Raw genomic sequence first — 15,200 nt, forward strand, 5'->3', positions numbered from 1 at the left:
CTGTAGCCCACTAGGCTCCTCTGTCCATGGGATTCTCCAGGCAAGAGTACTGGAGTGGGGTGCCATTTCCTTCTCCAGGGGATCTTCCAGACCCAGGGATTGAACCCAGGTCTCTCACATCGTAGGCAGATGCTTTAACCTCTGAGCCACCAGGGAAGCCCCAAGGAAGAAGGAAAGGCACTAGTAAATAGAGATATTTTGGCTCAGACAGTAAAGTGTCTGCCCGCAATGCGGGAGACCTGGGTTCAATCCCTGGGTCGGGAAGATCCCCTGGAGAAGGAAATGGCAACCCACTCCAGTACTCTTGCCTGGAAAATTCCATGGACAGAGGAGCCTTATAAGCTACAGTCCACAGGATCACAAAGAGTCGGGCACGACTGAGCGACATCACGTCACTTCACTAGCCTCAGGCACTTGAAATATGCCTCCCCCGGTTCCTATCACTACTGAATATCTGTCACTCCCTCAGTTGCTAATTTATGTTCCTTCCAATGCCACCTTGCTACTGAACCTAAAACTCTTCGTGCACAGGATACTTAAAATCATTAAAATTTTGATGATTTTAATAAATTCTGTGGCTAAAATCACTAGGTCCACTCAAAGTGTCTGACATATACCAGGTGATTATCAAAGTCTGATAAGTTAATTTGGTCACAGGAAGACACAGGGTCAGATGTGTCTCACTGCTATATTCAGTGCTGCCACCCGTTTTCTCTTCTTGGCACTCTGCACAAAACAAAAACAACTTCTAGAGCAGGAATATTCAAGGCTGATCACTATGAATCTGATCAAGGACTGAAACGTGCAGATAATTCTAAAAACTGGAGGTGGAAAAAAAGCTAAAAACTGTATGACACTTCTGATTCACTCCCTAAGCGCCACAGAGGAAACAGCACCCCTCTGTGAACACTTATTTCATTGTCACAGACAGAACTGACTGGTGGTCGGTCTCAAGGCTACAGAAAAATATACAGAAACTCCCCCTTACTAAAGCGTTTTGAGCTCCTGGGCTGAATTCTTAGTGCTGAAAAGCTAGTGGATGATTGTTTGCATCATAAAAGGATGTTTTTATTCTATTGTTTTTCCAGCTTCCTTTCCAGAACAGAAATTTTAATGATTTTAAATTTCTTCATTTTTAAATGACTTTAATTATCTTTCATTTCATTCTCCAGTACAGGAGCTGACATAGAGTCCTTTCGGTTCCTGAAATGCCTCCGGGATTAGCCCTTTTATTCTATTGCCCCTTGCACTAACAGGGCTTCCCTCGTGGCTCAGATGGTAAAGCATCTGCCTGCAATGCCGGAGACCCGGGTTCTATTCCTGGGTTGGGAAGATCCTCTGGAGAAGGAAATGGCAGTCCACTCAAGTACTATTGTCTGGAAAATCCCATGGACAGAGGAGCCTGGTAGGCTACAGTCCATGACGCCGTAAAGAATCGGACACGACTGAGCGACTTCACTTTCACTTGCACTAACAAGTTCTGATTACCTCATACCAGGATATAGCCCCACACTGCTATAAACCTGGGCTCCTTGTTGATCACTTCACTTCACACCAATCTACTCTGCAGAATCCTGGTTTACTTCAAGGGCAAGAAGCCTTACCACAGCTCAGCAGAATCATCTGTGGGTTTCCCTCAGAAGTTCCCATCCGCTCCTCACCACGCCTCCCTCTACTGGGTCCTACCCCAAATCACCACTGCACTGAACTCTGTCAGAGAGATCACTCTCTACCACAGGAGGACCAGGTGGAGGAGAGAGCCAAAAGGCCAACACTAATGTTTGATAGTTCCTTTTTTCATGCAACCTTCTGTTTTTCTCCTCTCCCCAGCACATGACCTCTGCTACCACGAGGTAGATAGCACTGCCTCTGATATCAGCAATACTTTAAATAACCACAAAAACGCACACTCTCTTTAGACAAAATAATCAAACCCACCAAGCGTAAGCGCGCATCTCAGAAAACTACACATACAGTGCTTTCACAGAATTCTCCATACCAACCTTATGTCTTCCACGAAAGACATTTGCAGTAGCTCCTTGGCCTAAAACATCAGATAAAAGCCACAGATGATTAGAAGTGCTCTGCATCTTGGCGTGGTCAGGCGATCCTCCTGTTACACTAAGAGAAAAGAAAAAAAAATTGCACGCTTGTTTTAAGGGAATAATACATTTAAAAAACAAATGTTAGCTACTTTTAGTCTCAAGAAAGAGCACCTATATTTACTGCTAAACTGAAGTGTACAAACAGTCCAATAAAAATCTAACTTTCCAGCAATATTAAAGATTAAAATGCTGTGTGGGCTCTGAAAAAGCTTTAACCAATGACATCTCATATATTCAGTTTAATTCACTTATTCACAGGGCTGGAAAAAATATCTATTCTCCTTCTAATTTTTTCTCTGTCAATGAAAGTGATATCTACCTCCTTAAAATGCTTTGAGAGATTAATCACTGATGCATCATATTTTAAAGTGTTTTAAATAAAATAAGGTAAAATACAAGAGAAATATAGAAAAAAATAACTTTGTTTCTTTCAGGTGCAAGGCAACACGAAGGAAAACAATTGTTACCACTACATAACCTTTCCTAATTTAAAATTTCCTCTACCTGGAGCCTGACAACCAGGATTCAAAAAGAGACCTTTCAGCCACAAATTCTGAAGTTAACTTAAGGATAGTTTTTCCAACCTCCAAATATATAAATACACACATACTAAGTGTATATTAACAAGTCTTAAAAAATAAGCAGGGGAGACTACGCACGTTTAGAGGCAAGAAATATATGGAAAAATCTCTGTACCTTTTGCTCAATTTTGCAGTGAACTTAAAACTGCTCTAAAAAAATTAAGTCTATTAAAAAAAAATAACCCTACCCTTGTCCTTCAATATTGTAAAACTGTGTATCTATAAGGATATTGTAAATATTTGTGCTCCATGATGGAGTAAAAATGAGGTATGCTAAAAGCATAAACACTTGTTCCACCATGCCAATCTAAACCTGATGTAATGTCACATTTAATCTTAACATCCTTTCACAGTAAGTCAGAGACAGATATTCAGGAATGAATTAATGAGTGAATGAATTAATTCAGGAATTAATGAATGAATTAATAAGTAGGGTTAAGAACACAAAGAATAGGGTAATATCGTCCAAACTTCAACAATCTTTGATATATTAAGATACATGAAGATAATTTTACCATCTAATTCAGATAAATAATTTTATATACAGTAATTTATGGGAAATAAGCAGTAAAAATAAGATTCTGTTTTCAAAATATGAAATACATTTATCAGCTACTGATATAATAAAATTCTCAAATATCTTTTCAATAATACCTTCAAGTATTTCTCAAGAATGAAAAGCTTCCCTAATTAATGTAACTTTGCTGCTTGAGCTAACTATAACTGACAAATAATATCATTAGGTACCTATGTAAATCTAATGGGTAATAGAAAACATATTGATCAGCTAAGATATGGTGCTCTCTATATGCAGATATTAAACTAAGGTGTCACAATGATTGGGGAAATGCCTTTTCAAACTATCTACCAATTACCCCACAACAACAACATGCTAAAACATGACTCAGCACACCTAGAAGGTGCTTGCTATATCTTTTCAAAATTTTGACACAACACAAGCAGGCACTCAACAAGTACGAGATTGGTGATCCTGCCTTAAGTCTACTTCCTTATATCGTCCAAAATGAAAGTTACCATTTGTCCATAGATAAAACCGGCTTGGTGACGCCGCATATGGACAAAGTTCCAGGATTTCCAAACTCTACCACTACGTGAATCATTTATTAAATATAACATTCAGCGTTCTACAGCGAAAAAAGCCGGGCTTCGGTTACGCACTGACAATTATTGGGGAGAACTTGTTTTGAGGACACCTATTGAAAACACCCGGGAAACGGGCTGGAAAATACACTCGTAAGCCATTTCCCAAAGGAAACGTTTGGGAATTTGCATTACATGTATGTACATTAAAAACGTCTTCGGCTTCTAGCTTCCGGTGAGCCAACCCCTGCTGTTTTCATTAAAACCCTAATAACACGTCTTCTTAATCGTCTGGAAAATCAGAACGATCGCGTTCACGCTCGGAAAGAAGGGAGAAAGCAGCCAGTCTAACTCCTAGGGAAAGGGGCATGGATGCCCGCCTGCCCGGGCGGCCAGGGCCCAACCTCAGTAACGGATACATCCTCTTTCTCGGTGCCCGACGACACCAGACCCGTGAAGGCCCGGGTGAAAGGGCCGGCCATGGGGCGAAGAGTCCAGACGCATCGGACAGGCCCGCGCGACCATTCCGGCCGGCTTCGCACGCCCCGGACACCAGGGAGGCGGCGTCCGCCCAGCCAGGGTCGGGGAGGGCTCGGCCTCGGGTCCCGCTAGGCTCTTCGGGTCGCCCGCCCCGCCTCCGCCCTGACTCAGCACCCCAGTTTCCCACGGGGGCGGGATTGCTTCTCGCGGGCCATGCCTGCCTCCGCAGCCCGTGCCCCACGCGTTTGCAGCCCCTCCGCCCGAGCCGTCCCGGCTTACCTTGTCTGGTCTCCGCCACTCCACCACCAGCGGGCTCCCGCGGCCTCCCTGCGGCTCAGGCCACTTCCGGCTTCGCAAGCCCTGGACAGAGGTCACGTGACCGACGGCCGGCGTGCGGATGCGCGTGCGCACCCCCGCCGGATCGGCCTGGGCCTCAGCCTCCGCCGCCAAGGCTGCTCGCACGGCTGGCTCCGCGATTTTCTGTGACGAGGAGCCAGGAGGCTGGGTGGGTGTCTAAGTCCGACCCAGTCCACATCCACCGCCTGTCTCCCGCTTACTCTGAGGGTAAAGCTGGAGAGCCCTGCGCGGTGAGCACAAGAATTCAGATTCCCACGCGGCAAATCCTGCCGCGTCCCCCAGTGCAGTGATGGTGGGTCAGACAGATAGGGACCGATGATTACAAATATCTAATAATCACAGCTGTGCAGAATACTGACACGTGCGAGGCCATCGCTTCAGGGATAGATTAGTACGTATTTTAAAGAAGACCACGTTGGCTGCAGGGGAGCCAGATTATTGAATGTAAACAAGCTCTTTTAATTCCATCTTTTTGGATGGTATTTTGGGCTTCCCGGCTTCCCTGGCGGCTCAGAGGTTAAAGCGTCTGCCTCCAATGCGAGAGACCCGGGTTCGATCCCTGGGTCGGGAAGATCCCCTGGAAAAGAAAATGGTAACCCACTCCAGTATTCTTGCCTGGAGAATCCCATGGACGGAGAAGCCTGGTGGGCTACAGTCCACAGGGTCGCAAAGAGTCGGACACGACTGAGCGACTTCACTCACTTTCGGGCTTCCCTGGTGGCTCAGACAGTAAAGTGTCTGCCTGCAACGCGGAAGACCCAGGTTCGATCCCTGGATCGGGAAGATACCCTAGAGCAGGAAATGGCAACCCACTCCAGTACTCTTGCTTTGGAAAACGACAATAGTGGAGAATCTAGGGACTATAATCAGGTGACCTGCAATATTTGTGCCGCTGAGAGCTCAAGCGGCTATTCCCTAGAGATCCCTCTGGCCCACTGACAGCACTGCAACCTTTCTCAGCACTAGAGGCTCAAGAGACTTCTGCTGCTGAGGGATAAATTCCGGAGGGAAGGAGGAAGGCGGGAGTCCTTTCCAGGTGAGAACTACAGGAGCCAGGAGTGAAAGAAGGAAACTATGGCAGAGTGTTTTAAAAGCAGAGGCTTTTGAATGGAGCTGACCTGGATTGCAGTCCCAGCCCTTTTTGCTATTGATGACGTGCTGTGGTTCATGGGGTTGCAGAGTCGGACACGACTGAGCAACTGAGCTGGCTTTAGACAGTTTGTTTTTTAACCTAAGCCTGTTTTTTAGGGCTTCCCTGGTAGCTCAGAAGGTAAAGAATCTGTCTGCAATGCGATAGACCTGGGTTCGATCCCTGCATGGCAAAGACCCTCTGGAGAAGAAAATGGCACCACACTCCAGTATTCTTGGCTGGGAAAATCCCATGGACAGAAGAACCTGTCTGGCTACAGTCCATGGAGTCGCAGAGTTAGAGACGACTCAGCAACTAACACTTAAGTCCTTAAGTGTGTTTTTATCATATACCATAGGTACAAAACAGATAACAAAAGTCCACTATAATGTTACAAAGGAATTTTCATTATTAAACTTTTAAACAATGTTTAATGATGAAATCATTCTAACAAGGATCTATTCACTGCTTACAATTCCCACTAATTTTAGTTCACCCCTATCTAATGCCAAGGAGGCCTTGAGTCCAAGTTCCTTACAACAGTATAACCTACATCTCAAAGTTGAATGGGAGAAAATGTGATTAGCTGAAGGCCTTGATTCAAAATGTTTACTGCATTAAGTGAGGAACACTGAAATATTTTTTCTGGAAGATCAAGCCATTTGTGAAGCATTTAATGTTAGTATTTAAGATTTAAATAAACTGTTAGGCCCAAAACTATACCAGGCCTCATAAAACTTAGAGTTCCATAGTTAAGACATACAAATCCGTCTTCTTGCCTCAGTGAGGCTTTGTTAAGGTGAGATTCACCCTTGAGACAATTAATTATTGGGGTGTTTGCTTTTGGAGACTGTTATACAATACAGGTAAGGCAATTTATGATGAAAGTTTCCTAATTGCTATGGCTCCCCCTACGTGAAGTGCTCTAGACAACCTCAAGGAAGGAAGGTGTGAATTATTACACATTAGATAACATGAAGTTTTAATCTCTATTTAGATTCTTAATGCCCCTGTTTTGATTTCTCTCAGTTCTCAACACTTGTGAATCTTCTGAAGGGCTTTAAAGAGCCAGGAAGGAAGAAGGAGGTGTCACCTTTACATATATGGAATAAACAGTACAGTAACAATGGCTATTGGGGGCTTGCCAGGTGGCTCAGTGGCAAACAATCTGCCTGCCGAGCAGGAGACTTGGGTTCAACCCCTAGGTCAGGAAGATCCTCTGGAAAAGGAAATGGCCACCCACTCCAGTATTCTTGCCTGGAATATCCCATGGACAGAGAAGCCCAGCAGGTTACAAGAGTATATAAAATAGCATGGGGTCACAAAAGAGTCAGACACCACCTAGTGACTAAACAATAGTTATTATCAATAAGCAGATGCTGCAGTAAGCTTTTTTCATGTTTAACTTACTGATTCTTATAGTTACCATTATTTCCCCCATTTTACAGATGGGTAAACTGGGGCAGAGAAAACTTGTCAAAGGTTCTAAAACCAATTACTGGCATAACTGCTATCGGAATCCACTGAATCTGGATCCCAAGCCTGTCTAAGCTCTTAACTACTATGCTATGCAATAATGATCTCTCCCACTGTACAGGGGAACTTGTCAAAGAACAATAGCTCTCACTCATCTGTTTTTAAAATCATTTTTATTGAAGTACTGTCATCCCTTCGTCCACAGGGGATTGGCTCCAGGACCCCCAGATACCAAAATCCTTGGATGCTCATTTCTTATATAAAATAGCATAGTATTTGCATGTAATCCATGCACATCCTTCCACATACTTTAAATGATCTCTAGAATACTTACAATACCTAATACAATGTAAATGCTATATAAATAGTTCTCAAGTACAGCAAATTCAAGTTTTGCTTTTTCAAACCTTCTGGAAATTGTTTTTTCCGAGTATTTTTGATCTAAGGTTGGTTGAATCCATGGATGTGGAACCTGCACATACAGAGGGCTGACTATAATATACATCTCATTGATCCAGTTTTACAATTAACTGTTAACTTAGTTTAGCAACTTTATTCTATGATGTTAGGAAAATGTTTAAAATCGTTTCTGGAGAATATTAACCCCAGGAGAATATTTATGTAAAATTAAGGATACGATTTTAGGGAATTTAGAAGACCACTGAAGCCCATCCATGAAACCTCCAGGGACCACATGGGCCAAAGGTTAAAAAACCCTTAGCCACTCTAAAACCTTACTTGAGAGTTTGGAATTTAAACTTAAATGATGATTATAGTAATTCTGCTGCTCAGTGTTGTCCATCCTTTCTTAATTTTCCAGTAGTACTGCTGGTCTTATCATCTTGGTTTCTTACATGAAAGTCAAAGTGTTAATCACTCAGTTATGTCCGACTCCTTACAGCCCCATGGACTCTAGCCCCGCAGGCCCATCTGTCCATGGAATTCTCCAGGCAAGAATACTAGAGTGGGTAGCAATTTCCTTCTAAGGGGATCTTCCCGACCCAGGGATTGAACCCAGGTCTCCCAAACTGCAGGCAGATTCTTTACTGTCTGAGCCACCAGGGAAGGTTTCTTGCATAGTTATGAATAAAAATGGGGGAAGGCAGGGAACTAAACCGGCAGCTACTAATAAGCATTATAAACACACAGGTATATTGTGCCCTAAGTAAATCCAGTTAAGATGGAAAATATTAGATTTTTAATTCTATCAACATATGCACACAGGCTTTTTGTAGTGCATTTGAAAAAAGATTCTAAATTACTTAATAGAACAAAGTAGGATATACTCTTTTAGGAGCATAACTAAATAATCCAAACACTTATACAGTATGTGCAGTCCTTTAAATGGAAAATCAAGGAGAGATGAAAAAATAAGACTCAAGTATTTAAAATAACTCCAAAAGACTTGATATATTTCACTACGTAAAATTTATTTGCTTTTTTTTTTAATAAAAAATGTATAACACCAGCACCTACTCTTCAATCAGTTAATTTATGAAACCATTCTGTTTTGTAGAATACACATTGGCATTAAACAGTTTAAGGAAATGTAATAGCTATCTACAAAAAAGTTAATTTTGATTTTATTCCCCCCACTTTTTTATGAGTCTGCACACATAAATGAAACAGTTTATGAGTCTGCACACATAAAACAAAAATTTAAATTTTCAAACATTTTATATTCAGTAATGAAAAAGAAATACACTGTTTTCTTGCTATGGTCTTTATAAAGGACTTAAAAGTTTCAAGTTAAAAAAAAAGGTACTAGGATAACTCTGCTGTATCTTACAACAGCATTTTTATACAGAACGATTTAATCGGCATGCAACTTCTCTATGTTGTCACATACCTGTAATTTAGGGGAAATTACACCCATTTTACAGAAAAAAATCCCAATACATATACTGCAATAAGCTCAAAGCAATGTTAAAAAGACCAGGGTGAACAGCACACAAAAAATTGTGTTTTTTTTTTATAAATTATTAACTGGAATTCTTGATCATGAAGTAGGCACGGGGAGCTCTAGTCCTCAGGGCTTTGCTCTCTGGAAGAACACCTGTAAATAAGGTATTAGTTCACTTAGTACTGATGTCAGATGATTGTCACCTTTACCTCAAGAAGGGCTCCATGTTACTTACTGGGTGCTAGTCACTCTTCTAAAACATTTCATATACTCCATAAATCCACACATAATACAAGCCAACAACTTTCTCTTCTAGACAACTTGGTAAAGTGTAGAGATAACTAATGTTGCCACTACTCAATTGGGAAACTCGTGAAAATATGGTGCTACCTCCAGTGCTATGGAGTCAAGCAGTGAGAGGAAAACACGCTCTTGACAATGGTTTGCCGACTGGCACTACTGTCAAAGTTAATGCTAGGAAATTAAATTTTGAAGAAGAAACAAACAAGTCAAAGCTAAAGATAGCAGGTATTATCCCTTAACTATTATTTGATTATTAAAAAAATACTTTTAATTTAACATCTAAGACTATGAATGTGTAGGCCAGAGGCTGTGCTAAGCACTGGCTCAATATTACTCCCTTCCATAGTTGGGTTCATGTTAAGTAAGCACCAGAGTAAATAGAAGGCAGTAAACTCATTATGGATAAGGACCACATTCATCATTATATCTGTAACACCTAGTAGATCAGACATTCATATAATAATTATTAACTATCTAAGTGGAGAGAAAAGAATCATCACTATATAAGCAAAACATAGAGGCCATGATTAAGATTAGCCTTGAAGAATGGGTAGAATTCCTAAAGGAAAAGTGTGCTAATAAGGCAGAATATTTGAAGAACAGCAGGAATAGTAAGGGATATTCCTGCAAGAAAAACCAAAAAAGTAGTCTGAGCTCAGAATGGGGGGGGGCGGGAGGGGGGGCGGGGAAGGCACCTAAATGCCAAATTAAAGAATGTGTTACTGTTTAGTCAACAGTTAAGCCTATGAAGATCATGAAGAAAAGGAATGAATTTCAGAAAACTTTTCAATGTTTTCAAATGGATCAGCTTGGATAGAACAAGGGAAGGGAAATCAGAGTGTTCTTAGAGAACAGAAGCCTACACCACAGTGGCAGCAGGGGAGACAGAAAATAAGTGAGACAGTGGGGAGGAAACAATCAGCAAGATCCAAGGATTAATCAGACAGGAACAGAGGAGGCTCAAAAGAAGGAACTTCATTTTTTTTTCCAACTAGAAGAATAATGCCATAGAGAAGCTGCGCTTGGGAGGAAGACTATTAAATGCTGTTGGGATGAATATACTTGGAGCACAAGCCTCCTATAATGTACCTAGACCTGCTGGAACAGATACCTCTAACAGAGTTACAATTTATTTTTAGTCCTTTAATCCAGTGTGATGATCAGTTACTTAACAGAGGTTACTTCCACAGGTACTTTGCTTTCATGGGGAACTGGGAAAGGGGACAGTTCCCAATGATAAACAATAACTCTCTTCTCATAAACTCTTTGGTCAGTTTAAGCTGACAAACTATTACTAGGGGAAAAACTGGCAAGGGAAGATGGCAGAACCAAAGTTTAAGGATAGCACACTTATTTATCAGTGAAGTCCCTTGACTTGAATGCCTTTGGCAAAAGGACCAGGGAGCCATTAAGTTACTTATCACTAAGAAATTTAGCACGTGCTTTACCCTGAAATTTGTTGAACATAATTAATAAAGTAAAGAACAGTTCCTCAAGCTGTCACACTATAACTTTAATTCCAGACCATGAGCTCCTTGTGGGCAAGGAAAGTCACTCATACTGGTATCTGCAGCAGTTAGGACAGTATGTGTTACATAACAAGGCAGTCACAGAGTGCTGACTGAGTGACCAGCTGGGTCAGCTGTTTCATGGATTTAACTGTAGAAATGAATACCAAATAAATACCTGGAGGTTGGTTTGGTTAATTCAGTGGTTTTATGACTATAAAAAGAGCCTTAATGTCCATTTTGCAAATTTGAAAGTTTCAAGATAGGATATAACCAAGTAACTCATACTTCTGTTTTTTTATTTTTAGTTCCTTACTTTCAACTCAATATGGGTAGCTGTTCTTAAATATTACTTGTTCTCCCAATTCTCTAGTACCTAGTTAGTTACATCACAAAACTGAAAGGAAATGACATTTTCGTATCAACATGGTCAGGCATATACAATTCAGTGTGCTTATCTAACTTCCTCTAACCTTTTGTAGGAGCTCAGCTGAAAGGGCCTTCACATAAAACTGAAATGTAGTAATAGCTATTAATTGTGGATTCTTAGAAGCAGGTTTTAGAGCAAAGAGATCCCAAATATGTAACTATGTAACTGTTGGTCAAACTACAGTATGATACAGTATACTGTAGTATGTATTGGCTCTGAAACACCACCTAATTGTATGAAGATATGTAAGTTTTCCAAATACCTACCTTTAAGTAGTTTTTAAAAACTTTAGCATCAGGCTGCTGAAGTGCTTGACAAAACTCCTGAGGGGCCAGGAGGGGAGGAGAGAGAAAAGAATGAGTCATTTGTATTAAATTCATCAAAATTCAAAACCACAATATTCTTTTAAAATTGTGATAATAAAATCATAAAACTGACCATCTTAACCACATATACGGTACAGCACTGTTAACTATATGCACTGTCATGCACCAGATGTCAAGAATTTTTCATCTTGCAAAACTAAAACTCTACACCCACTGAAAAGTCCTCGTTCCCCACTTTCTCCCCAGCCCCCACCCCCTGGCCACCAACATTCTACCTTCTGTTTCTAAGAGTTTGACCACTTTAGATACTTCATTTAAGTGGAACAATACAGTATCTGTTTTTGTGATTGGCTTATTTCATTTAGCGTAACGTCCTCAAGGTTCATCCATGTTGTAGCATACGACAAAATTTCCCTTTTTGTTTTAAAGGCTGAACCATATCTGTTCTATGTATATACCACATTTGGCTTATCCATTCACCCATCAACAGACATTCAGGTTGCTTCACATCTTCAGTATTCATATTATAATTTATCAAAATTAACCTGAACAGTTCCTCACCAAAAAGGTTATAAGACATTTTCAAATGTAATACTTTTCAGACAGGCTGTTTTCATGTTAGAGAACATGGATGCTCTGGGGAAGATGGACTCTTGCCTCAGAAGGGTGAGTGGGACAAAAATTACATGGCTATGGCTGTTCTCATCTAGTAAAAGGGTAACTGCGAGGAGCCAGACCAAACGAAAAAGAGAAAATTCTCCTCAATAGAATTGTTCAAGAAGCGCAGTCAGATGCTATATGAGAAAAGGGAAAACTGGGAATCATTATCTTTTACAAGCAAATTATTAGATAGAAATATAATAACTTTGCTTCATTTAGGAACCAAGGAAACTATTTGAGCTCTTCAACATTGAGTGGTATATTTCTGTTCCTGATGCATTAAGATCATAAGTAATTAGTAGCATACCTTTTTATAAAATATTAATTTACTTATGTAACAAATGGTAAATGAGAAACTTAACACCCAAGTTAAAGATATGTCATAAAATTAGAGACCATAAATTAAAAAATAATTTTGTGAGTATTTTTATGTGAGGTCTATTTTTCATTCAGTTTTTTAGTGCCTTTTATAAAACAGCATTATAAAATACTATTGATGAAGAAACAATCCTTAGAATCTACACAAGAGATCCTAACTCTAGTTTCAATCGGGACTTTGATACCTCATTAGAACTATGTGCTGTTGCACAAGAGGTCTGGATAACTAGATGCTCAGAGAACAACTGAATGCCATCATAAAAATGTGCCACTTACCTCAAAATATGATTTCAAATTCACAAGCTAAGCACAGGTGAGCTTGGCCTGTGTAAAATTAACCACCTGGCACAAACCTTCAGACCATGCACTCATGTGCCACAGTCCCTTCTGGCAGTCTGGGGAGCCTATTAGACCACTTTCAGAATGTTTTAAAAAATACTCTTAAAATACATGGGGTTACAAAGCAAACTAATGATAATGAATTATGCTTATGAGATATATTTGTGATATGTGGCAGAATAATAAGACTTACTGACTTAGATAACAAGGTCTAGTGGCTATTTCAAGATCTCTGGGACAATGTAACGTGATATAAAAATATCTGTGATTCCTATGAGTGACAAAGTCACAGGCAACGTGAATACTATTATGATCTGTCACCTACACATGGTAGGAAATTAAATTTCTGTTAGACGGAAAAGAAAAAGACATTTTTTTCCCCCATTCAATTTCACAGACCCTCTGATGTTTGGACTTTGGCTATCCTATGTGTATTAAGTCAAGGTGAATGTAATAGTTCTGGCTTTCTTTTTTCTTTTAAAGCCTTTTTATTGATTTTGTTACAACAATGATTATGTTTTGGTCTTTTGGCCAAGAGGTATGTGGGATCTTAGCTTCCTGACCAGGGATGGAACCTGTACCCCCTGTACCAGAAGGTGAAGTCTTAACCACTGGACCACCAGGGAACTTCCAGGTTTGGCTTTCTCCAATCAAAATTTAAATTGAATTACAGTGGCTCAGTAGTAAAGAATCCACCTGCCAAGCAGGAGATGCAGGTTCAATCCCTGGGTTGGGAAAATCCCTTGGAGAAGAAAATGGCCACCGACTCCAGTATTCTTGCCTAGGAAATCCCATGGAGAGAGGAGCCTTGTGGGCTCCAATCCATGGGATCACAAAGAATTGGACATGACTTAGGGACTAAACAACAACTTCTTTAATTAAGATTAAGAGGAATATCTGCTACAACAGCTCTTACCTGAATTATCTCTGGAGCTACTTGCAAGGAAGGCAGGTATTCCTGTTGAAGATACTGAACACATTCTGGGCCCTGAAAATTAAATTGGAACAATATGTGAATACTTTAAATACAATATGGTATTTTGATTAAGAACACAGATTCTAAAGCCAGACTGCTTTGAAGCCTGGCTCTAGCTAACTTCTAGTAATTTGGGTAGGTTACTTAATCTCCCTGAGCCTCAGTTTCTGAAAAAATGGAGTTATTGTGAAGATTCGATGAGTTAACAAACGTAAAGCTGCTAGAATAACACTTAGCACTCAGGACATATTAACATTACGCAGTGTTACGCAGTGCTAACGACTCAACAAATATTCTTTTAAATGCAAGAGATCACAAAACCAGAGTCTGACTCACAGGACTGAACAAGAAAGCAAAGAGAGGTGCTCCCAATCTATCAGAGTGGACTACCGGCACACTGGGGGAAGCCTGAGGGTAGTGCCAGGAAAGTTAACATCTTTAGAAATGAAAATATAAGCAAGAAAGAATAAATGCTACATAGGAGATAACAGCAATAAAAGCACACCTCCTTCTTCCTGTTCAATAAACTAGGAAACAGGAATTTAGTAGCCAGGTGAGGAAACTAAGACACAGGAAGATAGGGTGATTTGTCCAGTTTTTGTTAATTAAGTCTGTACTAAATACTAAATAAAGAGCAGGTCATTTGATATCTTAAACCACTGTCCTTTGTTGCCAACTGCTAGTACTTCTAGATGCTAAAACTTTCGGAATAGTTATCTGGCTTTTTAAGGGTAAACTTGGCAGAGGGAGGGGAGAAGAGTTCCACAAACTCACCCCTAATCGCCACCCCTTCTCAACACCTACAAAGGACTTAGGACACAGTTTGAGAACGCCTTTCTTATAGCACTCTGTTGCTGAGACAGTGGCCTCAACCGAATGCAATAAATCCAATACTCAGAAAACAAGCAAACAAAATCCCTGCTAATTTCATCTTCAAACTTGAATTTAACTTAAATGCTTTAATATGTTGATTACTCCAACCTAGTACAACTGAAAGGATGCTATCAAAACAAAAGCAATCCAACTCTCCTCAATGTACTTCTCCCTGCATTAATATCTGGATTTCCTGTTAACATTATTGCTCCTGAATCAAAGGCTTTCTTTATGTTTCCTTATCTACCCTGACTGCTGACCCACTAGCCCGATCA

The 15,200-nt window shown here is 40.4% G+C and overlaps 2 protein-coding genes across 8 annotated transcripts in view; both read right to left on the bottom strand.

Moving 5' to 3' along the window:
* Nucleotides 1–4,666, bottom strand: part of TBK1 (TANK binding kinase 1) — a 43,974-nt gene extending 39,308 nt beyond the window's left edge. Inside the window, exons 1-2 of the mRNA XM_069584737.1 lie at nt 4,547–4,666; nt 2,004–2,121 (exon numbers count right to left, since the gene is read on the bottom strand). Of these exons, the coding sequence (XP_069440838.1) occupies nt 2,004–2,090 (87 nt within the window). The 5' untranslated portion in view covers nt 2,091–2,121; nt 4,547–4,666. The remainder of the gene's footprint in view (nt 1–2,003; nt 2,122–4,546) is intronic.
* A 3,972-nt stretch (nt 4,667–8,638) lies between these two features.
* The window catches only part of XPOT (exportin for tRNA), a 175,880-nt gene continuing 169,318 nt past the window's right edge, over nt 8,639–15,200 (bottom strand). For all 7 annotated transcript variants that reach the window (XM_069584743.1, XM_069584739.1, XM_069584740.1 and 4 more), the window contains 3 exons: nt 13,993–14,064; nt 11,640–11,696; nt 8,639–9,285 (listed from right to left, as the gene is read on the bottom strand). In XM_069584743.1, the coding sequence (XP_069440844.1) occupies nt 9,259–9,285; nt 11,640–11,696; nt 13,993–14,064 (156 nt within the window). In that variant the 3' untranslated portion in view covers nt 8,639–9,258. The remainder of the gene's footprint in view (nt 9,286–11,639; nt 11,697–13,992; nt 14,065–15,200) is intronic.

This window comes from Ovis canadensis, chromosome 3, assembly GCF_042477335.2.
Source record: "Ovis canadensis isolate MfBH-ARS-UI-01 breed Bighorn chromosome 3, ARS-UI_OviCan_v2, whole genome shotgun sequence".
In the NCBI taxonomy this organism is placed as follows: domain Eukaryota; kingdom Metazoa; phylum Chordata; class Mammalia; order Artiodactyla; family Bovidae; genus Ovis; species Ovis canadensis.